This window comes from Nicotiana tabacum, chromosome 15 (genome assembly GCF_000715075.1).
Source record: "Nicotiana tabacum cultivar K326 chromosome 15, ASM71507v2, whole genome shotgun sequence".
NCBI classification, from domain to species: Eukaryota; Viridiplantae; Streptophyta; class Magnoliopsida; order Solanales; family Solanaceae; genus Nicotiana; species Nicotiana tabacum.
Genome location: NC_134094.1, coordinates 76,015,196 through 76,043,035, shown reverse-complemented (window position 1 = coordinate 76,043,035; position 27,840 = coordinate 76,015,196). Strand labels below are relative to the sequence as shown.

The window sequence follows — 27,840 nt, the reverse complement described above, 5'->3', positions numbered from 1 at the left end:
ATTAGTGTTAGGCTTGGGTTAATTGGGCTAAGGTTTGGGGTAATTGGGCTAAGGTCTGGGTATTTTTAGGTCCGAAAATTGGCATGTTTTGGGCAAACTATTAAATACACAACAATTATTTTAAAAATAATTTATAAAATAACTAATAGATAATAAAATTCTACTTGTGCAATAAAATGACTAAAAATAATAACTCAATATTATAAAAACATAAAAATGATACTTCGGCATAAATAATATTATAAACGCAATTATTTATAGAATATAAGCCATTATTGCAAAATTAGATAAATAGCTTAAAATGCTAATGTAATTATAAAAAATTGAATAGAAATGTTTGAAACGTGTATTATGGATGCAAATAATAATTTTGGGTAATTAAGTCATTACAAAATAATTTAAAGGATATATACTAGATATTTATATAATAAAAATATAAGAAAATTAATTTAAAGCTCTAAACATTATGGAAAATTATGAAAACATGCTTGTGTAGGTTTATAAACTAAATGATGATGCAAATATGCTATTTTGAAAGTATATATATATTTTTAAAAATATGAGGGAAAAATTGGGTATCAACACTTATTTTGTGTGTGTTTTCCCATATGTGAGATAGGCTCATAGCATTTGTTTGGCTGTTATATCTGTTACGCATGCTGGATAATTCTAGTATGTGGGTTTCCATTCCTCATTGGTCATATTCGAGTTGTGGCTCGTTGGCACATGGATGGCGTTGTATGATATTTTAGACAGTGTTTGATGTGGCTTATTTCTCAAGCAGCTTGGACTTAGAATCAGCATAAACAGATTTGTATAATATATGTGTGGAGGGAGAATACCGCTAATCAGTTCAAAATTCGGCAATGGTTCTTGTCGAACGGAAGAACCCCGTGATTTGTTGATTTGATGGGTGGTTATGAGAGTCTGCACCTCTCTTTCATTATTGTAGTATTATGAGATTTGGAACATAATTTTTATGTGTCATGAGGTATATTACATGTACCGGGTACGGAACTTGTAGCTAATATGGTTGGATGATATTACTATGGGCATATGGGCGATGTGGTACATCGTGTGGTTACAACTTGGGTGTATATGTATGTATTGGTACAACTTGTAGAGATTGCTACAATGTATGTATACGAGAATCAGACCTTATGGGAATTTTCAAATGTTGGAATTTGGTTCTAAGGCTTGTAGGCTAAGGTAGCAGGAAGGATCTTCAGTTTGGGTTGAGCTAATGTGCTCATACAAATTGTGGTGGCACGGGTAGGTGCACGAGGAGTTATTCGGTGATTTTTGCAACTTTGGAACAGTTCTTGGCACGTTCGAGGACGAACATATGTTTAAGTGGGGGGAGAATGTAATGACTCGACCGGTCATTTTGAACTCTAGCCTACCGCAGCGGTTCGAGATCTTGAGTAGCTTCACTTTATGTATTATGACTTGCACGTGTAATTGGTTTTGATTTTCGAGAAGTTCAGAGTTGATTTTGAAGAATAATTCTCAATTTTGAAGCTTTAAATTGGAAGAGTTGACCAAGGTTTGACTTTTGAGTAAACGACCTCAAAATTGGGATTTGAAGGTTCCAATAGGTTCTTAAGGTGATTTCGGAGTTGGGCATATATTCCGGTTGAGTATCGGATGGTCCGGGAGTATTTCAGCGCTTAATATCGAAAATTTGTATTTTGAAGGCTTAGAATTTGCTAAGTTTGACTTAGAGTGGATTGTGGTGTTATAGGGCTTAGGGAGGTGTTCCGGGACCTTGGATAGGTTCATTTAGTTGATTGAAACTAATAGGTGAAGTTTGGTCGTGATCCAGAGTGTTTAAGTGTGATTCGGACGCATTCAGCGAAGTTTGAAGGCTTGAAAGTTAAGAAAGGATTTTTGGTTGTCTATTCTTGGTTTTGATGTTATTCGTAGGCATGGGGACTTGTTGTATAAGTTTGTATAAGGCATGGGGACTTGTTGATATGATTAGACGGGGTCCCGAGGGCCTCGGGTATGCTTCGGGGTGGTTTCAGATCAATTCTCTTTGTTTGGCTGTTGCTAGTTTCTGGTATCAAGCGTGTGCTTCGCGATCACGTAGGAGGCATCGCAATCACGAAGGGTTCTTGGAGTTGGTGAAGACTTTGTTCTTCGCGATCGCGTAAAGGGTGTCGTGATCGCAGTGGGTGGTTAGGTTGTTCTACACGTTCACGTGGGAGGAGTCGGGCACGCAATGGGTTAGTGAGGTTGTCCTGGTTTTGGGAGAGTTGTTCTATGCGAATGCGAAAGGGATGTTGCGATCGCGCAAGAGGAAATTGCTGAGGCTGGAAGATTAGTTATTGCATTCACGGAGCTGAGCTCGTGTTCGCGTAGGTTTGGCAGGTTGTTGGAGAGGACCTCGTGTTCGCAAATAAAAAGTTCTGGGCAAGGCTGATTTGGCCTTCGCTATCGTGAGAAAACTTTCGCAATCGTGAAAAAGGACGACTCGGCAGTGTATAAGATTTCAAATTGGGACTTGGCTCATTTGTATCTCATTTCTTCCATTGGAGTCAATTTTGAGGCGATTTTGAAAGGGCATTTTCATCATCTATCATGAGGTAAGTGATTCTCACTTGTTGTGAGTTAAATACATGGATTATATATGGATTTTAACATGTAAATCAGTATAAATTGTGGAATTTTGAAAGAAAACCTAGACATGATATTTTTGAGTTTTGACCACGAAATTGGACATAGAATTGAGAATAAATTATATATTTGAGTTTGTGGTGCTATGGGTAACATTTAGCTTCTAGAATATTCAAAATTCGGGCATGTGGGCCCAGGGGTTGACTTTGTTAACTTTTCATGTGGAATTGGGAATTTGTTTCTAATTGTTAAACTACGAGTCCTTGAGTAAATTTTGATTGGTTTACGCGTTTTTTGACTAATTTTGGGCTATTTGGCATTGGTTGGAGGTATTAGGGAGGCGTTGGAGCCGATTATCAAATTTCAAAGCGAGGTAAGTCTTTTGTCTAATCTTGTGAGGGAGAATTTACCCTGTAAGTGTTATATGTGCTACATGTTATTGGAGCTACGCACGTATGACGTGACGAGTGTCCGCGCGTATGCTAGAATTCCTAATTATGTCTAGGTAGACTTAGACTTTTGCCATGCTTTAAATTGTATTATTTGAGTTATTTCTGCTTGTTTAAATACTTTAATTTGTACTTTAGCTGGAGACTAGACTTGAGCAAGGTATTGGACTTGCTATTTAGATACTTGACGAGCTACTCGATTTGTCGTAGAAATTATACTTCCTTTTACAGATTTCTCCCGTGTTGTACGAATTTTTTTGAAAGTCTCCTCAATTTCATAACTCACACATATATTCGTGAGTGGGTCCAGTGACCCGTCAAGTTTCACTATTCCTATGGGATCAGACTGAACGCCTCAGCAGTACCATTATGGGAACGGGTCGTTCGCCTCGACAGTATTATGAGATGCATCTATGGATTGGGTCGTACAACCTCGGCATTGTACACTAGTATTATGGGATCTGGTTGTAAGCCACGACAGGATATCGTGCTATTACTCTTATGGGATCGGGTCGTTCACCTTGGTAGAGTCGGTGTACCTATGAGTCCATTCGAGGTAGTATCCGATTATTGAGGACATGTGTCTACTCTCTAGTTGAGGATCGTGTTATGTACATATATCTATTTTTATTGTTTTACTTGTCATGCTTCATACTTGCCTACTTTTACTGTACTTGATTTATTGGACCACTACTAAGTGTCGATGTCGACCCCTCGTCACTATTTTTTCGGGGTTAGGCTGGATAATTATTGGGTACACATTGATTTACATACTCATACTATACTTCTGCACTAATTGTGCAAGTACTGAGACAAATACATTTGGTGGTTATCTGGGCGTGTAAGCGTAGTTGCTGCGGAGACTTTGTGGTGAGCTGCTCTTTATGTTATGATCCGCAGCACACGGAGTCTCCGTCTTATCCATTTATGGTATTCTGTCTAATTTCTATTCTAGACAGTTGTTATAGTAGTATTGTATATTCTAGTAGATGCTCATGTACTTGTGACACCGGGTTTTGGAGATTTAGATTTTTGCTCTTAATTGTATTCCGTTATCATTTCCTAGTTTATATTTTGGCCTTATTCGAACATTTAAAATAATAACATCTATTTTTTTTTTTATAAAAATGAAAGATTTCTACTCCTTATTTCTGTAATTGTTTCGAAATGCATTTTGGATTAACCATTGGCATGTTGATTTATAGTTGGCTTGCCTAACGGTAGCGCTGGATTTTTGGGTCGTGACATTTAATCACTCTTGAGACATTGTTGATCTTATATATTTTTATTTTAAAAAACTTTTTTTCGTTGCGGCAACTGTTATGCATTTAAAAAAGAATCAAGTCTTTTGATATAATTAAGCGTATTGATTAAAGTATTATCTTCTATTTGTACTATTTTCCTTAACTCTAACTCAACATATAAGTCTAAGTCATCAATATTAGTGGTACTATTGTGCTTTAAGGATCATCAAAGGTTAATACAATATATTTTTTCCCTTCAAATTCTCACCATTTAGCAATCTCAATTTCTTAAAATAATACTTATAGGTTTTAGTGGTTGGAATGTAAAAATGCAAAATAAAGGTTACATCAAAATTAAGAAAATTATAAAGATATATTTACTTTACCCAAGAGGATTTATTTATCCCTCAATAGTCAAATCAACTTCACAATGATAAATTTTTAATATAAAAAGCTTAAACATTTTTAAGAAAAAATTAACGCGTAACATATTCCTTTTAAAACTGGGGCCCTTTGAAATCGGGGGCCTAAGTCATATGCCTTACTTGTCAAGCCTTTGAGCCGGCTCTGTGAATGTGACAATATGTTAGTCTTATGGACATGGACATGGCCTCGTTTTTTAGCGTTTTAGGACCGTAAAACTAGAATTCCGTCCGATTTTCAGATTTTCATGTGCTATAGTCCACGCCATCTGCATGCATCCGGGCTACCGGACCCGAACCGCCTAAAATTTTGCCGAATCATCAAAAACGACCAAAGGAACAATAGTCACCGTCTCGTCATGACCGTTTCTCGTTTTTTGGCGTTTTAGGGCCATAAAACTAGAATTCCGCCCGATTACCGAAACGAAATGATATTGACAATCATAGTAGCTATAATAAGAACTTTTCTAATGATCAAGCCATGTCTCAAATCACAAGGAGCTTCTTGTGATTCTCTGTTTACTCCCTTTTCATTTGTTACCGAGTTTAAAGTTTTGAGGGAACGAAAAATGATAGTGATTTTACGTCATTTCTTAAAGTTCCAAGCGTTACCCCCAAACCATAAATAACGTTAGCGTGGTCTCTCGTAGTAAGTAAAAGTGCTTCATTTGCTCACATGAAAAAAGAAAAATGAGGTATTGCAAGCTATTAACTAAACGAAATAAAATTCTTATTTCATTTCTTTTGGCCTGATTGGTCGCGACAAGTAATAAAATAAATATGTAATCTACCTTTGGCTAAAAGTAGTATAAGGGAAGAAGTGATTATTTCGTAAAAGTGAGAATTCAAGAATCCATACAATATGCAGATTTTTCATTTCTTTTTTTTGTACAAAACATTGGTATGATGTTACTTGTTAACTCCACCCCTACTTGTAAAGTATAATTGATCTAAAGTTCGGATAGAAGAGGATAATTATGGTATGTTGACAATAATTGCTACTATTATTCCTGAATCAAATTAGTCGTGAACGGCTGTATGAATTTTTAATATCTATTTTGCTCAACTTGGAACCAGTTTATTCCAATATCTAGTGACTTGGTGTTCTCTAACACAAAACAAGGTTTTCTACAATTTCTATTGATATACACTTCACTAAACAGATTAACATTAGAAGAGATATTTCACAGATGTTTGAAACGTCTGAGACGTTTGATACATTCAAAGAGATGTTTAAACGTCTTCTTGGATTGTTTGTGCAGAACCTGGCATCACAAAATGATCACTATTCTTTCTCTCTTTCTCTCACACTTCAAAAATACTAGGAAAAAAAGGAAGTAGGGAAGAAGAAGAAGAAGATGATGATGATAATAAACGAAAAAGTAGATGCTCAACGAAGAAGATGTTTGAAACATCTTGAGATGTTTAAGATATTGTTAGATATGTATAAACAACTCACAGGTAGTGGTGGAGCCAAGATTTCCACTAATGGGGATCAAAAAAGAAAAGGTAAATATATAGAGGTTGAGTCAAGAAAATCAAAGTATAATACATAGAGACGTAAAATAAATTTTGCTTTATATATATAATGTAATTTTTCGACGAAGGGGGTTCGAGTGGACTCCCTCTCGCCCCCTTAAATCCACCCTTGCTCAGGGGATGTTTCAAACAACTTGATAGATGTTTAAACATCTCTCAAGATATAGATGTTTGAAAATTTTCAGTAAATGTTTTGATCCAAATCCAATTCAAATCAATTCCAAATGATTTCAAATTTTGTATTTAACATCCAAATATTATTCCCGACAATCTCAAACAATACCACTTCAAAACAAGATAAAAATCATGTTCAAAATTTCAAACTCATCTCAAAACTTCAAAGTTGGTTAAACAATGGTATAACCTCAAAATTTGATCTAAACATAGTTGGAATCATCTACAAAATTTGAAGAAGAAGAAGAAACTCGAGCAGGAGGAGGAGGAGATCATATGGGGTTTGAAGTTTTTATTGATATTTAATTTTTAATCCTCAACTTTTAATATTTCAAATTTGCCCCCACATCTCGTAATCAGTCCCTAATCATTTGTTTGAATAAATTTTCTAAAGCACTGAAGTTAGAGACTAATTAAGTTTGCCTAATTACCATTGTTGTCCAATTGTTACTAGTTTGTATCATTTGTATTCAAATACGTAACGAATATAACTTGTGTCAACTGCATTCGTTCGCACAACGAATACAACCTATATCAACTATATTCGTTCGCACAATGAGTACAATTCAGCACAACGAATACAACATATATCAACTATATTCGTTCGCACAATGAATACAACTCAGGTGTATATAAAGGATACAACCTACTGTAACAATAAAATATTGAAATACTTAAAAATAGAATGATCTTGTTGAGAGTGGAACTTAAGACCTCCGCGCTTTAATTTTCAGTTCAAAATTATTGATATAAAATTTAAATAAAGTTATAATTTTTTAAAAGTAAAGCTACTAATCTAAAAATAATAGGAAAAGAACCTTTTTATTTGAGACTCGAGAGGTCCTTTTGCCTCTTTCTTTCAGAGTCAGTGTCACTGCAAAGGCCGAAGGCCAAAGTCCAAGCAAGTATTACCTATTTCTATCTTACATGTCTGATAAACTTCCAACATCTATCAACTTGTACGAGGAGCAAGAATCAATGGATCAACACAGTAACCACATGATCATCGAAGTGGCCACCCCTAATGCTCATCTTCAACAACCCCAGCAAATTCTCCTTCCCGGAATCAGTGGTGGTGACACCACCAGCAGCGGTGGCGAGGACAACAACAACAACGTAAAATTAGCACCCAAGAAGCGAGCAGAAACATGGGTTCAAGAAGAGACACGAGCGCTCATTAGCCTCCGCAGAGAACTCGACTCACTCTTCAACACTTCAAAATCGAACAAGCACTTGTGGGACCAGATCTCCTTGAAGATGAGGGAAAAGGGGTTTGATAGGTCCCCTACCATGTGTACTGATAAATGGAGGAACTTGTTAAAGGAGTTCAAAAAGGCTAAACACAATCAAGAACCAAATGGGTCTGCTAAGATGTCTTATCATAAGGAGATTGAGGAGATTCTCAAGGCCAGAAACAAAAATTATAAGAACCCTACGCTTAAAGTCGATACCTTTATGCAGTTTTCTCAGAAGGGTATGCCCTATTAGTTCTTTATTTTCAAATGTTTTTATCTAGTGTTGGAATGAAATGGTCCAAACTTAGCAGAATGGATAATTGAGGAGTCATATAGCCAACGCCTTATGTTTTATTGAGGCTTAGTTGTTGTTTTTATCTATCAAAGCTTTGTGGAATTTTAGAAGATAGAAGTTTGAATTCTTGAAACCATTATATGTGCTGATATTTGATTGAGTTTGATTGCTTTTTTAATTCTGTCCTTTAAATGGTGATCTCTATGCTTTAGAAGGTGAGGGAACTACTATATATGAAACAAATGTCTTCAATCTGGATATGCTGGTCTTGTTTTGTTTCAGTGATATGCGGGGTGGCTGATTTCCAAGGTTTTGGTGTTACTTTGATTGTTCAGATGAGTTACATTGGCTATTGTTTTTTATGCTGAGTTTCTGAATGTTCAATTTAATTGAGCTAGTGCAGTTGCTTTTGGTACAAAAAAAAAGGTTGTTTTAGTCAGTAGCAAAATTTTAGCAGAAAATGTTTGATATGTTTTGTGCAAAATTTTGTTTTGGCGAAACTATTGGCGGCTAGGTGGGGCTATGTTGAACCTCTAATCCTTGTCCTTATTGATATGGAACTATGCTTTTCTCCTTGTTAGAAGAAAATGAATTAGTTTCTTGAATCCTCTGAACATGGTACCTTTGACTGGCTCTACTTATACCATGCAGTTTTTTCTTCAGCATGTACTGCTGTTATTGTTCTTGTTTCATTAGGATCTACTTTTCCTACTGATGGCTTTTTGTTCTTTTAGTGCATTTTTTCCTTTTGGGGTGTAAATAACCCTGATACATTCTTAAAATGATTTGTCTCTATTTCTTTTCGTGGTCTGTTGACTTCTAGATATTGTCAATGCAGGTCTTGACGATACCAGTATAACATTTGGACCTGTCGAAGGTATGTTAATTAAGATGGTTTTAGCATGTTCCTCGTCTTTACTATTGACCAGACAATTTTGCTGACTTATGACCTCTGGCTTCCCGACAGTGGATATTTATGTCCATCCATCGTTGGTCTTTGTCGATTTCTGATACAAGATTCCAGAACTTTTGGATGAGTGTTCATCTTACTCCCCTGCTTCTGTAGATCGATTCTATAAGTTGGCAATGTTTTGTATGTGATATTATAGCTGGAGTAATTGAGATATGCATGAAGGGCTATACTTAAACATCACCTAATACATTAAATGCTCTGGTTTGTTAAGAAATGGAGTGTGAATGAAAATGGACTTTGCTATATAGTACTGGAGCCACTATGTGAGAATAGGAGCTGTGAGTTATGCATCAAAAGAGGTAATTTTAATTCAAGAAGAATTAAGGAGCTCAGAAAGTAGATGTATATGGGGTATGCAATCTTGTTATGACTTACAAGAAGTAGTTTTTAAATTCAAAACCAGCAGTTATGGGGCTCTGATTCCCCAAACTCTGCTATTTCTTGCTAACTAACTTAAAATGTTATTAGCTAGGAGCAAGTTTTGTTATAGACATGCTACATTTTTATGATAATTAAAATAATAGCCTTGGGGAGATTTCAAGTAAAGGTGTTGGACATTACTTTTGATGTTTGGCTCAAAGAAAAAGCTAGAAGTATAAAAATGTTAAAACTATGGGTGTGTTTGGCATGAAGGAAAACATTTTCCAAAAAATATTTTCCAATTTTCCCATGTTTGGTTGGCTTAAATGTTTTGGAAAATATTTTCCTCCAATTCCTATCAAGAAGGGAAAATATTTTTCAAAACTCTTTTTCAACCTTCCCTACCCTATTTCCCATCCCCACCCACCCCACCCATACCCCATCCATCCCTACCCTCCACCCAGAGGCGGATCCAGGATTTGAGACTTATGGGTTCCTACCGTAATTTCAAATTAATATGCAATAATATCTGAGTTCACAGTTAGATATTTACAAATATTTAGTGAATTTCTTAATATAAATACAGTGTCTACGCAAAAGTTACTGGGTTCCCGGGAACCCATAGTCAATGCTCTAGGTCCGCCCCTGCCTCCACCCCCACCACACCACACTCCCAGCCCCCACCCCACCCTAAATAGAAATATTATTAAGAGTACTTTCTTTTCATGTTGTAAATAGAGTACTTTCTATTTCATTTCAACAAAATGAGTTTTTTCTTTTCATGATGTAAAAAAAGTATTTTTCTTTTATTTCAACAAAAAAAGTACTTTCTTTTTATGATGTAGAAAAAGTATTTTCTTTCATTTCAACAAAATGATGTAGTAAAAAATATTTTCTTTCATTTCAACAAAACGAGTATTTTCTTTTCATGATGTAGAATGGGTAATTTCTTTCCATATTGTAGAAAAAATACTTTCTTTTTCAACCAAAAAAAGTATTTTCTTTTTAGTTAAGGAGCACAAATTTTAACGTTGTTTTTGCGTGAAAAAGTAAAGTACATTAGTTCCTTGTGTGAATTTTTAAAAAAATAATTAAATTCTTGAAGAAAATAGAGTCCTGAAAACATTGGGTATTTGGGGTTTTGGGGGGGGGGGGGGGGAGGGGAGGGATGGAAAAGAGCACAGAAAACATGGGAATTTTGGGGGGGAGGGGGTGCGGAGAGTAGCATAAATATATTTTTCTAAGAAATATTTTCTATTCTCCAACCAAACACTAGAAATGTTTTCCGGAGAAAGTTTTTCACTTACCCACCAAACAAGGGAAAATAAGTGATAAAACCATTCATTTTCCAGGAAAACATTTTCCTTCATACCAAACACGCCCTACATGTAGTTACTATATAAGCATAATCAACATTTTGTTTGATTGTATTAAACCTTACCTCAGTTCACCTTGGTGCTTATTTAGGATAAAATAGAGAAATCTGATCCTACTTTTCTCGTGGAATTGTTTATTTTAGGAAAAGTAGGATAAAGTTGGAATCACTCTAATTTCTCCTTATAGATAGTATAAATGATATGCAACCAAAGATGTAGTAATGGTCAATGAAGTGGGAGAAGAACTATGAGGTCTCAAGTTCAAATCCCAACGGAGGCAAAAAAACACTAGGTTATTATCTTATCTGTCTAAGCCATGGCAGAGTTACTCGGTACCTATGCCGGTGGGAGGTAGCAGCAGGTACGTGGTGAAATAGTCGATGTGCGCGCAAGCTGGCCTGGACACCACTATTATTTTAAAAAGTATAAATGATATATATCACGAAAACTATGTTATCTTGATCCCGACTAGAGCATCTAATGAGCTCTTATGCAATAGCTGTTATTCTGAAATGGATATTAGGGAGATAACATTTATGAATTGAGTTATATTAAATCAATGGTCAAAGAGGTAAGGAAAAATATCCATGTCCAAGTTAGGTAATTTCTTGAACACGGGAAGTGTACATATCAAAAAGTTGGACTCTACATCATACTCTATATCATGCATTTAATTTACTATATGAGAGATCCACTGTTGCTGATGGTAAGGTACAGGATGTTCATGCTCCATGCACATGTGTTGTTTGCTTGGCTATAAAGTGCTAGTGATCAAATGCACCAGGCGCTTTATACGTTACACTATTGTATTGTGTCATTCATTGGTCAGAATGGGTGGTCTCTTTAAAATAATCGTATTCTAAGTTGCTCGTTCTCGGGTGCGGGTGTCCGATACGGGCACCGATCTAGAGGTCAGATCCTTCATGATCTAAGTTTAAAGATTCGGGGGTATGGATCCAGGTACGGATACGGGTGCGGGAATTCGGCTAAACATAATTCAATTATTTAAAAATAGAGTTATAAAAATATGTCTAAATTATGAGACATGTGAAAAACTTACAAGGTATTCCGAGAAGGAGAAAATATTGAACAAGAGTAGAATTTTAGAAGGAGATAAAAGGAAAAGGACTGACGTAGAAATTTATATATACAAGGTATTCCATTTTCTTCCATATCACCCTAGCTTTTGATTTGTTTTCAAAAATCATTGTATCTATCCCAAATTTCTCCGTTGATTTTGGTCAAAGTACCCAAAATCGGTTGACCAGATCCGACACGGATCCCACACCCACGTCGTGTCGACACGAGTGCGGCACTGAAAGTGAAGAGTCCGAGCAACTTAGGTTGTATTATTGCTTGAATTGGCTTAATCTGATGAGAGTTAATTCAGTTGTTCGTGAATAGATGATCTGAAGCCGTATAATTCCAGATAATCTTACCTTATAAAAAAAGCCATATAGTTCTAGTTCTAGATATGTACAAGACATTGAGTTTTGGAGCTTTCTCATGCTTTTTACATTTAATGCAAAAATTATTATTTTTAGTTTCGTGCTGTCTATAAGAATCTTTTTTACCCCTCCTAACTACTTTTGTTGGTAGTGCATTATATAGATATGGATTCCCTATACCTGGGAAGATATTCTATTCACCATTGTTTCTTGTTTTCACTCGATAGTTCCAAATTTGCTTGTTTGATTGCTGGGTTGGAACTCAGGAGCTGATGCACAGTGGCTATAGGAAGTGACTTCATTCTGCACCTTGGAGCATCATTTGATTTTCTGCAACTTGTGAACTCCATAAGCAGATATATATGAGCATAAAAAATCTCCTTTTTTTTAATAATAGTAGTGTCCTGGCCAGCTTGCCCGTTGCCTCCCGCCAGTATAGGAATCGGGTAACTCGTTGCACCAAGGCATGGGAATTTTTGTCTATGCTCAGATTTTAACCCATTTCTTTCATGGTTTTCACCAAATTCATTGACCGCTAAGCCACACCCTTGGGTGCTCAAATACTTCCTCATTGTCCTCCATTATCAAAGTCGTTCAAATTCATCGACCGCTAAGCCACACCCTTGGGTGCTCAAATACTTCCTCATTTTCCTCTATTATCAAAGTCGTCGTATTTCTTTGCAGTCAATAATGTTAGTCACCCTCATCAACAATGTTATGGATTGGTAATTTGTTATCCACGGTTTTGGAAGTGGATAATTGGGCAATGCATCAAAGGTTGCACATGTGCTGCCACTAATTTGTCTTTTGATATGCATTATCATCTTAGATGACACAAGTCATAACGGAGTAGTTACTTTGATATGTTATTTATCGCATGCTCTTTACTGGACAAATTCTATTCAAGTTCCGATTACATGATTTTATAACTTTTAGCAGAACCTATGATTTTGGAAGTGGATTCCGTGGGGCTTTTCAATATATGAGGAATTCTCTCCTTGTATCTGCTTACCAGAATTATGAAAATCTTTTCTTTGTCCCCAAAAAGAAAAAGGAATCATGAAAATCTTTTATCCTACCAATCCTGAATCAATCACTTTGACGTAACTCACCACTGCCTTTTGGTGGACTAGCTTCTTTTTCTAAGATTTTTATCCATTACTTTTAGGTTAGTGTATTATTTAGTGAGTTAACATGAAACTTATTGGCAATGAGTGTTATTTTTGTATGGTACTTTATGTGGATTCTTCATAATATGCTTAAATTGGCAAAAATCTGCATGTATCCCTACCGATAGGTACCCCATAAATGAATCGATGAAACATAACCCCCTGCTTGATTCCTTTTCTAAGATGATAAAAAATTCTTCGCTTTTGAATTTGAAGCCAGGTGCGAAAGCTGAAATAATTCCCTTTACATGGATAAAAGTGAGTCTTCAAAAGAAAACTATCCTCTACCTAGAAAAAGGTTTTACTTATGGCATCATCAGAAGAGTGGGATGAATATGGTGTATCTATCAGAATCATAAGCTCCAATCCTTAACTGTCAATCTCCAGTTTGGTTACCCCTGGTCTTGAACTTCCCGGTAGGAATTAGGATTGACAGTGATCACAAGAGCTGTTTCGTTATTTATTCTCTGAATCTACTGGATATTTCTATTTCATTTCTTTTGAAGGATGTGCGCTGTCTATTATCATTTAATTTTTTCGGGGTAATTACATTTTCTAGCCGCCCAAAAAAATTATAGCCGGCAAAGGTATATGTTTTGTATATTAAGTATAAATAATACATATAATATACATATCATATGCATAATCGTTGTATACGTTTCAAAAATAAAATAAAAAACCTGTTGTTTCGTGCTCATTTATTCATTTGCACTTTATTATGGCAGCTCTGCAGCAGAATTAACTTTTTAAATTCTTGATGTACAGAGAATGGGAGGCCAACTCTTAACTTAGAACGCCAGCTGGATCATGATGGGCATCCTCTTGCTATAACAGCTGCAGATGCGGTCACTGCAAGTGGATCACCTTGGAATTGGAGAGAGACGCCTGGAAATGGTTGGTCTTCATGGAAACATCCCTTTTCCGCTTCAAAAATGAAGAAAACATTCCACCTCCCAAATAAATGATTGAATTTAGAATTTCAAATAAACTAGGTACTGAAATGCCATTTTAGAGGTGCAATTATCCAATGCTCCAATTGTCCTTTTGTGGGATTCCTGCATTCTCTTCAATTGTACAGGTTTGCAGCAGACGGAGTATTACTGTTCATGACCTGATGTTGAATACTTTTGTACTGACTACTGACCATCTACCATTTCCGCTTGCTTTTGTTAAGTGGTACCATGACTGTTCAATTGATATTTTTGAAACATAGAGTTCCAATCGTGACCGTTTGATGATAATCCTATACTTTCAGAAGTTGGTTTTGTATTCCCAAGCTCTTTTTTGATTATTCTATTCTTTTCCAGGTGAGCAAAGTAACTCAGCTGAAGGTAGGGTCATTTCAGTCAAGTGGGGTGATTACACAAAAAGAATTGGTATCGATGGGACTGCAGATGCCATCAAGCAAGCCATTAAATCTGCTTTTAGGTTGAGGACAGAGCGTGCATTTTGGTTAGAAGATGAACAGAATATTGTTCGAGCACTTGACAGGGATATGCCACTAGGGAGCTACAGCTTGCATGTTGATGAAGGTAACATCATGCTACTACAAATTTATTACTAGCATTGCCCTTCATTAATATTGTACCTGGCAATTTCGGAAGTTGACTAGACATAAGACAAATGCTATTGATAGGGACGGCAAGAGGACAAGCCGGCAAGGGACCCATACCTGTGCCCGTGCCTCATTTCTACTCCTTGTCGGTGGGACCTATTACTATTGTTGTTGTGTACGTAGAGTAAATATTGTGATGTGTAATGAATGACTTGGCCACCAAATAGCTTCATAGAACAATAGTGAACTGTTTCTATGATTTATTATGTGTATGACTGAATATATGCTTTAATATGCATACACATATTTTATACATACTCAAGGCGTGGATGGCTTGTCCTCATCAGCTACTCTGTCTTTGGTAGGGGCTCCCTGATCTATAAGTCTGTTACAACCTCCTGAAAAGCAGGTTGAACTGGACGCGAAAAGATAAAGGGGATAAAGAGGGCCATTGTCTCCTCAAAATACTTAAGGCTTAGAAGTATGATAGATATAACTGTTGGCCTTGGTATTCAGCATAATACCGTCTAAACTCACTAAATTTATGTAAGAGTTACTTCATCTGCCCTGTTAGCGCTTACATAATGTAGATTAAGCAGTTTACGAATCTCAAGTGCATTTAGATATTGCTTCACAATGAGGTGGCCCCTTTTCCCGCCAAAAGAAAAACGAAAAAAAAGAGAGCCTGATTTTATTCTTGCTTACAGGTCTGACAATAAAAGTTTGCATGTACGAGGAGGCAGATCACTCCTCAGTGCACACCGAGGATAAAACTTTCTACACTGCGAATGATTTTCGTGACTTCTTGTCCCACAGAGGCTGGACATGTTTAAGAGAGTACAATGGGTATCGGCATGTAGATATGTTGGATGAGCTTTGCCCTGGTGCAGTCTACCGAGGTGTCAATTGACGATAATAGGGGATACCCTGTCCATCCACGGCTCGTTGGGGTGACTGCATTTGCCATCTTTGTAAGTAACATGATGTCGGTGCCATCAGAGTGTGTTGATAATGCTGTTCTGGAAGTGTAAATGGTGCAGTGGTAACCTGATATAGTGATATAGTACTGAACAATTTAAATGTACAAGTCAATGAACATGAAACCTTGTTCATATTAGTGTTCCGGATGGTGAAATCTTGTTCTGGAATTCATTTTCATTACATCTCCCATTGGCCTATGCCCGGAGACTAGAGTTATCTAGTATTTGTGCTGATGGGACAACAGAAATCCGAAAGAATAGTCGCAACCATATATATATATATATATAGTTGGGGGGAGGGGTTGAGTTTTAGTAGTCATTATGGGTAGAAAAGCAAAATCTAAAATGCTAAAATAAGTGTAATGAAAACAAAATGGTGTGAGACAATCTATCCTAGATGCTTTTCGACAAAAATATACCAAGTTTGGTATATAGTTGTGCTTCAACGGTCAGTTATACGTACTTGACAAGGACAGTATATTTTATATGTTAAGTATCAAATTCATGGCGAAAATATACTTCTAATGTATTAATGTTTAAGTTTAACAATGCCACTCTTTCCAGATATACATGCAATACACTTGATTCTTTTTCTTATACTCGTTCTCTGTATAAAGAAAATTAGAGAATATAAAACGGTTGATTTTTGCTTATAGATTTAAATATACACTCCTGATAAAGTATAGAGTTAAATAGTACTATAAAATAGTGTCATTGTCTATTTGTTCTTTGTTTGCTAGTCTCAGACAAAAGATAAAAGACGATTCTTAATGTGATCAGCATCCAATCTTGATGTCAAACTCCAGAAATTTCATTGTGGTGCTGTCTCTTTATATTTTGTAAAATTCAAAATTATCAGTCAACAGATTATGGCAAACTTCTTCATCCTCTTATTTTCTGTCTTTTTCCCCCTCTGTATTTCATCCACATCATATGTCAGAAAATTTCTCTTTTTAATGGGAGTTAGTTTTGTGAAAAAATGATTCAAGTAAAGAAAATAAAGCAAATGTGAATAGAAAAGAATAAATATAAGTGTGTAATAGAATACACGTGAGGATCCGTGGCGCAATGGTAGCGCGTCTGACTCCAGATCAGAAGGTTGCGTGTTCGATTCACGTCGGGTTCAAATTCCCCGAAATCATTCGGATCTATCCATCTTTTTCCTTTTTTTTTTTTTTTTTTAATCATTAGAAAACTTTTAGACATGCAAGAGAGAAAGAAATATCTGGATAATAAGCGTTTTTCAATTACTTATAGTAGTATTGGTTAGAAATAAGTTAATAATGAACCATCAGTTAGGGAAAAAGATTAATATTATGGTCCATTTTAAATATTCCTTTCTTTTATTAAAATTGTAGTTGGTCAAAGAAAATTATTTTTTTCTTATCACTAGAAATGATAACGCAACACAAAAATTGCAAAAAGTTTAGATTTTGTAAGTCGTTAATGTTATTTTAGTTATATGATCCTTTTCACAGGAGATCAATAAAAAATTGTACTACTGCCTCAATTTCCAAACCAAGAACGTCTTTATGCAACTTAAATAGTACTTATCGAGATCCCATAGTCGATATTCCATAATAAAAATAGAAGGTTGAAAACCTTATTGGACATTTTCATAAAAGTTGAAGTGTCAACCTTGCATATTTTGAATTAAGAAAACAACCCCAAATTGCAAATTTTGAGCTGCACATCTGTCGGAAATATGCAATTATTCTAATAATAATTAACCCATAAACTCAAATTAACCAGAATCATAACTCACACCAAGAAATAGAGATTACTATCCACACTCTGGACAAATAATTAAGAGTGAGTGCGAGACATGCCACCTTTATTTTGTGATGTTTATACTTCCCAATATCCAATTTACAGAGTTGCAGATTCATACTTTTGTTTTGTAAAAATACAACTTAATAAAATATTAATTGAGAGAGAGTCGTATGTTTAACACTACCCCAGACTGGCACAAATAAGAACTGAAAAAAAGTACGTACTTTTAAATGTGTATTAAAGAGATAACGGGAAGCCACAATATCAGAGCATCCTATGAAAAAAATAAATCTAACATTCAACTTCGTGTCCATTACCCAAAAATCACTTTGACGAGATTTTATAAAACTTTCACCTGAAAAATCTAATATGCTCTTATATTATAAATCCTCTCACTTATGTAAATACCTTCTATAGTATATGCTACATACATATTTTTACCTAAGTATTTTTATTTTATATTATTCTATTATATTTTTATAATATATCCGTACTTTAATTTTCCCATGACACTATTCATACACGAACATATTTTAAAATATAAAAGTGACAAAAAATATTTATCTTAAATAATAAAAACGGATTTGTGTTTAATCAAAAACTTTTAAAATATTCAAAGATTTTGTGTTTAATATTAAGTTTTTAGAGCATAAAATAATTTTTGTGTAACAAAAGAAAGAAAATTAACTTTTGGGTAACGGATTTGTGTTTAATCAAAAACTTTTAAAATATTCAAAGATTTTGTGTTTAATATTAAGTTTTTAGAGCATAAAATAATTTTTGTGTAACAAAAGAAAGAAAATTAACTTTTGGGTAATGAATGACCACACACGAAATTTACTCCTTAAAATGCGCTCCTCTTTTCGAGAGACTAGAGAGGAAAAAAACACATGCCTTATTAGAGGTGTTCGTCGATTGGTATGGTACGTTATTTAGACATTTCGGTGCGGTATTTTCGGTATTCAGTTTCTTAAAATGTTATACATACCGTACCTAATTAAATTCGATATGGTTCGGTTTTTCTCCTTTTGGATTCGGTTTATTCGGTTCGATAAATTCTATTTATTCGATTTGAATCATAGAATCATAGATTGTAATATTCTTAATTAAAGTACTCAAAAGTACAAAACTAAGAACGTATGTTGACAAAAGTTTTGTCCAAAACTAGCAACAGAGAGAGAAAACCGAACATAAAGGAATAAATTTGATCTTATACTTGCTTAGAATTAATTGATGAACTTAGAGAATAAAGAAAAGTAAAATTTTAGTTTTTTTATATTTATGATATAATTAATAATATGTGTATTGTGTAATATATTCTTAATTAAAGTACTCAAAAGTACAAAACTAAGAACGTATGTTGACAAAAGTTTTGTCCAAAACCAGCAACAGAGAAAGAAAACTGAACATAAAGGAATAAATTTGATCTTGCTTAGAATTAATTGATGAATTTAGAGAATAAAGAAAAGTAAAATTTTAGTTTTTTTATATTTATGATATAATTAATAATGTGTATCGTAATATAATATATATTTTCAGTACGTTATCGGTATTTCGATATTTCATTTTAAAATACCATACCTAATACCAATTTTTTTTAAAACTTAAACCAAATATCATACCGAATACCAAAATATCGAAAACCAGCAACAGAGAGAGAAAACTGAACATAAAGGAATAAATTTGATCTTGTGCTGCTTAGAATTAATTGATGAATTTAGAGAATAAAGAAAAGTAAATTTTAGTTTTTTTTTATATTTATGATATAATTATATGTGTATTGTGTAATATAATATGTATTTCGGTACGGAATCGGTATTTCAGTATTTCATTTTAAAATACCAAATATCATACCTAATACCAATTTTTTTTAAAACTTAAACCAAATACCATACTGAATACCAAAATATCGAATACCAAAATTTTCAATTTTCAGTTTCGGTACGGTAATTCGGTATTTACCAAATTATGCACGGCCCTATGCCTTATAGATGAGGAGCTCGGTGTTGGTTTTCCCTGTTAATCTCAGAACTTTAGCATCAAAGATGTTTCAAGACAAAACAAGTTCACACAAAGAAATTGATCTTGGATACAACTTCAAGATTTACACAGTCTAACATATAAAATGTGAATCAATGATTCACAGCATCAACTCATTAAAGAAAAAGGAGGACGGTTTAAGCCTCATCCCATTCATCATTTTTATATGAAACCAAAGTGTCAACCTTGTGAATCTGCATAGAGAAAACAAAAATCAAATTAGGGTTCCAAAATATCCAAGGCTTCAAAATCAAGCAGCAGATTGCTCCTATACCTTGGTGTCAAATGAATGCAGTTTAACCATATGTGGATTTGCAATCAGTTTAGGATCACTCTCAATCCAAGTGAATGGAACTGCAACATCTGTATCAGTGTATGCTAACACATCAAACACACCTATGGCAAACACAATGAAACAAGGATTGTGTCATCCAGAAAGTTCCAAAGAAACATTGACATTGTATTTCTAAGCACAAATGATGCTTACATGGTTCCTCAAGGCAAGGCAAAAAAGTGACGCTTGAAATAATTTGCCTCATAATTGCTTGAATTTCCCTCATTATTTCTTTGTCACTTTTCTCCCTTGAAACACTGATCCAAATAAAAGTTAATTAATGAAGGATCCAACATGCACTTTCTCCAACTACGTCTTAATTCCAAACTAGTTGGGGTCGACTATATGAATCTTCATTGTCCGTATCACTCCATTTAAGTTCATATAAGTCCAATATTATATAAGACAAAATTCAAACAAAAAAAAAACATTAGAAGCTCTCTATATTTCTACCGCCATTGAAGCCTCCAACATACACTTTTACCAGTCCACAAAATTTACCAGAGATCAGAAAATGAGATCAACGTACCCTTTCTCAACAACCTCGCTGTCGGTTTCGACACTGAAATTCCACCTCTCTAGTACCTCACCAGAGGCCTTGCTCATGATTACAAGAACCATCCTTTGTAGCTTTCCAGCTTCCAACCACTCTACATGAACACAATCATAGAGAAAAGAATCACTTCCCTACCCCTAAATACCAATCCACAACTTTGACAAAATTCTATAACTTACCAGAGAGTTGGGCAGTCAAATTGGAAATGAAGGTCTTGACACCTTCATCTTGAGTAAGTAACATCTGCAGACCATATTTCTTCACCTTCGCAAAACTTTCTTCAGGATATACTCCTCTATTGTACAAAATGCTATAAAAACAACCCCCCGTCCAAAGGAAAAAAAAAAACAAAATCAACATTCCAACAAAATCATAAATAAAAAAACACCAATCAATCAACAATGCCCAATGAAAAACGAGTTAGGATCCATCATATTAATTGTCTCTATCCATTTTAAATTTCCAAAGCAACTAAATAATTTATCTTTTAAGTCAGACTAAGGGTTTTCTAAAACTAAAGATTATTAAACCCCCATCCCCAAATCAAAACCCCCAAAGATATCAGCATTCCGGAAAAAGAAAAAAGACACCTAAATGAAGAACACGAAGCATTTTCAATCAATCAACTAATTGGGTTCTGCCATATGAATACTATATCCGATGCACTCTATTCAAGCCAATTTTCATTCAAATGCAGGTTGATAATTAATTTTTCAAGGCAAATTAAGGGTTTTCTATAGTTAAAATTTATCTAAATTCTCGCACTTATATACTTAAACTAACAACGTGCAAGTCTCTAATTAACTGAAAAAAGACATAGACAAAGATTTGACGAAATGGGGTTTCTTAAATCTTACCTATTTGCTGCATAGCCAAAAAATTCACCGACAATTGCTGCTGATCCGCGAAGCGTGATTATGTCCTTGGTGGCTGTTCTTGATGCCATTATTCAAAATCTGAAGTAAAAAAGGTTAAGATTTGAATTCTAGGTGAGTTGTGAGAGTAATGGATTTAGGGTTTTATTGAAAAAAGTACAAGGGACCAACGGCTAGTTCTTGGAAATTGACGCAAAAGACGGTCCAAGTGCTCTTTTATGTTTTTTCTTTTTCCTTTTTCAATTTTCCACTGTACACTAACCGTTACAAAAAGGAGTGGAGAAATCTTTGGGCCAATTAGTTGGGCTATCGCAAAATTTGGCCCAATAAGATCCACTTGTAACTTGGAATATATAATTGACAGAAAATAGCCCTAGTTATAGATATTGGCATTAAATAGTCAATAAATATATATATCACAATAATAATATGTAAGCAAGATTACATACATATAGGCTCTTCTCAAGATTACCAGCTATGAATTAAAATTAGACTACTTACCACTAGATTACAAAGGGGATTGATTAGTAGAAATTCACCTAATATAATGGTATTATTGTAAGTGCTCACGAGATGGATTTGTCTATTTATGAAAACTGTATATTTTGTCTCTTAGGGTCATGAGGTGAGGAGTACCATATATTTATCAATGGCCAATAAGTAGACCAGAGTAAAAGAGTAGCAATTATAAAGGAGCTCGTAAAATTTGGTGTTGTCCAAAAAAGGGCAATGGCAGAAGAAAGAGGCCAGAGCTAGGTGGTCCTCTAATAAATTGAAATCCTATACAATCTGCCATAAAATGAAATTGTCAAGGAAGACATACATTTTTGTTTTTTTTTTGGGTCAGTCAATATGTACCAATGTCGACACAATGTGCTCATTTGTTTCCTCATAGTGTTAACATTCTAGGTGAATTTAATTTAGTTATTGGCTTAAGCCAAAATCAAAACCAAATCGACTGCTAGTGTATTTATTTGTTCTAGTAGATAGTTTGCCCTTTTGTTCAAGTTACTAATCTTATTTTTTATGGACTGTTACTTATAACTATCTATTATAAAAATATAAACTATAAAACCATTTGGACTAGGTCGTCTAAATTGTGATGAATTGAGATCTTTCTAGAACCCAATTCCAAGCACCTACCCATTGATAAGCCACCTATAATAATATAATTAAAGAAAGAAAATCAAGAAGATTCAAAATGGCGGCATTGGGTGGAAACTATATAGTAGCAAAAGTTGTAGATGAGTTGGCTGGTACGTTGTTTAGGAATATAATTTAGTCAATTTTCTCAACACGAGTCATAGCCATCAAAATCGATCCCTTCACTAAGCTAAGTGACTTGGAGTTATCCTCTCGCAAAACCTTTTCTTGTGAGAAATCTTTTATGGGGTAAGTTGAGGTTGGCTAGGATTTATCTTCTCGAAAGTTCTTCTTGAGATATATGTTTATCAAGATAAGTGTATTCTCTCAGAATAATAAATTTTTGTGGTCCGACTCTTCCCCGAACCCCGCGCATAGCGGGAGTTTAGTGCACCGAACTGTCTTTTTTAACTTTTAGATTAATTGGTTACACTTTTAGCATGGTACTAGAGCTAAGTTTAAGTCTCATCGCTACCAATTTCAAAAAGAATTTTAATATGATTTGTGCATATATCCCGAGGACATCATTTAGTAATTATAAGTAAATGCTCGTTAATGTTTTGAATTTTTAAATGATAAAGTCACATAAATCAACAAATTGAGAGTTGTGCATATATTTAACAAAAATGTAGTTAGGTAATTAACAGTTCCATTTCCATGAGGAAAAAATTGTGAAACCCTTGGACAAAACAATATTCAAACAAATACTTAATTCCCAAGTAGTTTTTCAAACAAATACTTGAGCAAGAGAAATGAAGAGTCAACCTTGGCAGAGATTTTGATGCCCCTAAGAGAGTACTCCATTAGAATAACCCCATTTTGTACAAAAAGTTAAAGGAGATGCTGACCTTTTGCAAGTGGGAAGCATGGTAAAGAACTGCTACTTTATATTAAACTTTGTCTCCTTCAAATGAAAGAGTACTCTTAAGTCTTGTTTAAATCCAAATCAAGCTCCAGGTTTTTAATTATATAACCTTCTTGTCTGATTATTAGCAAATGGTTCTCCATCATAGTTATCTATAGTTGCTGCAGTGGTTGTTATATAATACTGGAAACAATGCAGTATTCAGGGATAATGGTATCCTATTCAACTTTACACAATTTATCGATGCAAATGGTTTAAGAGGGATTATTGCCGAGGTCAAGTAGATGGATCAAATTAGTAATTTGTGTCCAAAGCTTTTAGTGATGAATAACTTTCATGAACAGAGAAAAGTGCCTAATTTTAGGGTACTATGATATCCTATCATGGATATTTAACTAAAAAGTGAATATTATCAGCTTTTTTCATATCACCTTAAGGGACAATATTAATTATTAAGCCAATGTCATATCACCTAGCTTATTCCACACAGGGACGAAGCGAGATTATTCTAAGGATGGTTAATTGACTGTATTTCGTCAATAAATTATACTAATATATATTGAACTCTCTTGGAATATATTGAACGCTCTTTTTCAGGGATTTTTTTTACTTCTTTCAAGTTTAAACACCTTTGAAAAAATTCCTAGTTTCACCATTGTCGGTAAATAGAGAAGAAGATGAAGAAAACATACTGTTTAGCCCAAATTTGCACTCACTTAAAGGCCATGAAAACAAAACACCTTACCCCCCTACCCCTTTCAAAAGAAAAGAAAAAATTGAATTGTTCCTTGAAGTCTAGAGAAAAGATATAATAGTATGAATAAGCAGTATTCTGTTATGAATATATTATATTATGGATATTCATTTAGTATTTCGTTATAAATAAACTTCCTCAAGAAATTTTGTTATAAATAAGCTTCCTCAAGAAACTTATCCAGATGGGACTCCGCCGTAAATATGTTTATCTATTTAGTACTCTATTGGAAATAAGCCTCATGAATAAGTTTATCCTTTCGGTAATCCGTTATGGATAAATATTACCCCAGTAGAAGATTATCTATATCTCGTACAATGTGCTTATCCTTTCGGTACTCCGTTAGGGATGAATATTACCTCCGATAGCAGCTTGTAGTAGCAGCTTATAGAGCAGCTTGCAGTTGTAGCTTACACATCAACTTCCTTTCTTCTATAAATAGAGGAGATTTCAGTTCATTATGTACATCAGTTTGAAATTAAATAATATATCGGTTTCTCTCTATACTTGTCTTTACTTTACAATCTTTATTTTATAACACGTTATCAGCATGAGACTCTGCCATCTCGAGCAAATACTTTGAAAGTATCAAACGTACGAACTTTCTTTTTCTAAATAATGTCAAATCTTTCTAAACTTGAATTTGTAGCCCTGGATATATCGGGCAAAAGCCACATGTCTTGTGTACTTAATGCTGAAATTCATCTTGATGCGATGGGTCTGACAAACACCATCAAGGACAAAAATCAGGCATCAAAATAATACCGTGCCAAAGCAATGATATTGCTACGCCATCACCTTGATGAGGGCGTGAAAATGGAATATCTTACTGTTAAAGATCCAGTCATACTGTAGAATAATTTGAAAGATAGATATGACCACATGAAGAGAGTTGTTCTTTCACAGAAATGCTATGATTGGACTCATCTAAGGCTACAAGATTTTAAATCTATCAGTGAGTATAATTCTACTATGTTTAGAATTATTTTCCAATTGAAATTATGTGGTGATAATATTAATGATCATGATACGTTAGAGAAAACTTTCACCACTCTTTATGCCTCGAATATGCTCCCGCAGCAGCAATATGGAGAGATGGCATTCAAAAAGTATTCTGAACTTATCTCACATCTTCTTGTAGCCGAGCAACATAATGGGCTATTAACGAAAAACCATGAAAGTCGACCTACTGGTTCTTGTCCATTTCCTGAAGTGAATGAGATGAACTTCCACCAAGCTAAGCGTGGATGAGGTCGTGGCCCCAGTCGTGGTCATAGCCGTGGTCGGGAAAGAAACTCTAATCATGGTAATAATAATGGATCAAAGAACCCTCATCGCCACCAGCAGTGGAAAAGGAAGGAACAAAAGTATGAAGCGGTGCAAACAACAAAGGCAAAAAATGCATGCTATAGATGTGGAGAAAAAGGGTACTGGTCACGTATTTGTCGTACGCCAAAGCACCTGGTTGAGCTTTATCAAACCTCCCTGAAGAAGACATAGAAAAATATTGAAACAAATATTATTTCTGAAGATAATTTAGACTTCATGCATTTGGATGTAGCTGATTACTTTGCACTCTCGGAAGGAGAAACAAGTCATGTGATCGGTGATGAATCTGTAGAAACGTAAATATTTTATTTTTTGTTGTTTGTAGTAGATAGTATGGTTATGTAATTGTTGTACATAAATAAAAAGTTATGCTTTGATAATAATGTTTACTATCATATTTATTTTGTTTATGTCATTTTGAAGAATATGCATAATCCTCAAATTATGTTTGGATCAAAGACCAATCATGAAGATATTTATGTAATTGATAGTGGAACAACTCATGCCATATTCAAAGATCAGAAATACTTTTCTTATTTGCATAAGGAAAAAGCAAATGTTTCAATAATTTCTGGTAATATAAGTTTAATTGAAGGCTCCGAAAGAGCCACTATATTTCTGTCTAAGGGAACAAAACTTATTATAGACAATGCATTATTCTCCTCCAAGTCCCGAAGAAACTTGTTGAGTTTTATAGATATCCGCTAAAATAGGTATCATGTTGAGATGGTAGATTAAATGAATGTGGAATATCTTTGTATTACAAAGAATATTTCTGGCCAGAAGTGCATTGTAGAAAAGTTACAAACTTTATCTTCTGGCTTATACTATTCAAAGATTAGTACAGTTGAAGCACACTCTATCTAAACCAGAAGTTTACTGATTCAAATATTTTTGTGCTTTGGCATGGCCGTTTGGCCCATCCTGGATCAATAATGATGAGATGAATCACTGAAAATTCAAGTGGACATCCATTAAAGAACCTGAAAATTCTTCCAAATGATGAATTTTCTTGTGATGCTTGTTATCAAGACAAAATGATCACTAGACCATAACCAATGAAGGTTGGTATTGAATTCCCTGCCTTTTTAGAACGTATACATTGGGATATATGTGGACATATTCACCCACCAAGTGGGTTGTTTAGATATTTTATGGTCCTAATAGATGCATCTTCAAGATGGTCTCATGTGTGCCTACTATCATCTCATAACTTGGCGTTTGCCAATTCGATTAAGGGCACAATTCCCAGATTATCCTATAAAGGCTATTCGCCTTGATAATGCTGGAGAATTTTCATCCCAAGCTTTTGATGATTATTGTCTATTAGCTCGGATAAAAGTAGAACATCCTGTAACTTATGTTCATACTAAAAATGGCCTTGCAGAGTCATTTATTAAACTCATGCAATTGATAGTAAGGCCACTACTTATGAAAACAAAATTGCCCACTACTGTTTGGGGTCGTGTTATCTTGCATGCAACATCACTTATCTGTCTCATAACAACACATTATAATAAATATTCTCCGTCACAATTAGTTTTTGATCGTGAACCAAATATTGCCCATCTACGAATTTTCGGATGTGTTGTATATGTGCCAGTAGCACTACCACAGCACAGTAAGATGAGCCTACAGAGAAGGTTAGGAATATATGTTGGGTTTGAATCACCCTCTATTATTCGCTATCTTGAACCATTGACAGGAGATTTATTTACTTCTCGATTTGTAGATTGTCGGTTTGATGAAATAAATTTTCCACAATTAGAGGGAGAGAAAAATGAAATCAAAAGAGAAATTGTATGGAAAGTTTCATCATTATCTCATTTTGATCCACGTACCCCTATATGTAATTAGGAGGTCCAGAAGATCATCCATTTATAAAATATAGCAAATCAAATGCCAGACACATTTACTGATTTAAAAAGGATAACTAAGTCACATATCTCTGCAAAGAATATGCATATCCGAATTGATGTCCCAGTAGGACCATCTACTAGCATGAGAGCTAGTGAATCTAAAGCACGCCTGAAGCGTGGTAGGCCTTTGGGTTCTAAGGATCGAAATCCTCGAAAACGAAAATCGACAAATGATCAAAACGATACTATAAAGGGATCTCTTGAAGAGACCCAAGATCCGATTAATTCTAATATTCCTAAAGAAATCAATGAATCCGAGACTTAAGTGAGCGAGGAACTTTTAATAAGTTCTACTGGTGATGGGATTAATTTAAATCGATCTAAAATAGTGGTGGATAATATTTTTACATATAATGTTGCACTTAACATTATGTAAGATAGTGAAGATTTTGAACCCCGATTTATCGAAGAATG

General features: G+C 34.7%; 2 protein-coding genes and 1 non-coding gene across 5 annotated transcripts; 2 read left to right on the top strand and 1 right to left on the bottom strand.

Annotated features, from left to right (window-relative positions):
- The first annotated feature begins 7,291 nt into the window (after positions 1-7,291).
- Positions 7,292-16,016, top strand: LOC107764092 (trihelix transcription factor GT-4). The gene is made up of 5 exons (XM_075230892.1): positions 7,292-7,921; positions 8,816-8,854; positions 14,069-14,197; positions 14,611-14,835; positions 15,566-16,016. Exons 1-5 carry the CDS (start codon positions 7,375-7,377, stop codon positions 15,766-15,768), a joined length of 1,143 nt encoding a protein of 380 aa, XP_075086993.1. The 5' UTR covers positions 7,292-7,374; the 3' UTR covers positions 15,769-16,016.
- An 876-nt stretch (positions 16,017-16,892) lies between these two features.
- TRNAW-CCA (transfer RNA tryptophan (anticodon CCA)) lies at positions 16,893-16,964 on the top strand. The gene has a single exon. It is a non-coding gene; the product is annotated as a tRNA-Trp (tRNA).
- Positions 16,965-19,676: 2,712 nt separating this feature from the next.
- On the bottom strand, positions 19,677-22,192 carry LOC107764094 (mitotic spindle checkpoint protein MAD2). Of its 3 annotated transcripts, none has more exons than XM_016582619.2 (7): positions 21,918-22,192; positions 21,399-21,497; positions 20,721-20,851; positions 20,515-20,635; positions 20,139-20,242; positions 19,926-20,047; positions 19,677-19,845 (listed from the first exon to the last, which is right to left on the bottom strand). In XM_016582619.2, exons 2-7 carry the CDS (start codon positions 21,485-21,487, stop codon positions 19,789-19,791), a joined length of 624 nt encoding a protein of 207 aa, XP_016438105.1. In that variant the 5' UTR covers positions 21,488-21,497; positions 21,918-22,192; the 3' UTR covers positions 19,677-19,788. The 3 variants fall into 3 exon arrangements, with proteins under 3 accessions (XP_016438105.1, XP_016438106.1, XP_075087937.1); XM_016582620.2 differs by lacking the exon at positions 21,918-22,192 and adding an exon at positions 21,584-21,645; XM_075231836.1 differs by lacking the exon at positions 21,918-22,192 and having other exon boundaries at positions 21,399-21,564.
- Between the last annotated feature and the right edge of the window lie 5,648 nt (positions 22,193-27,840).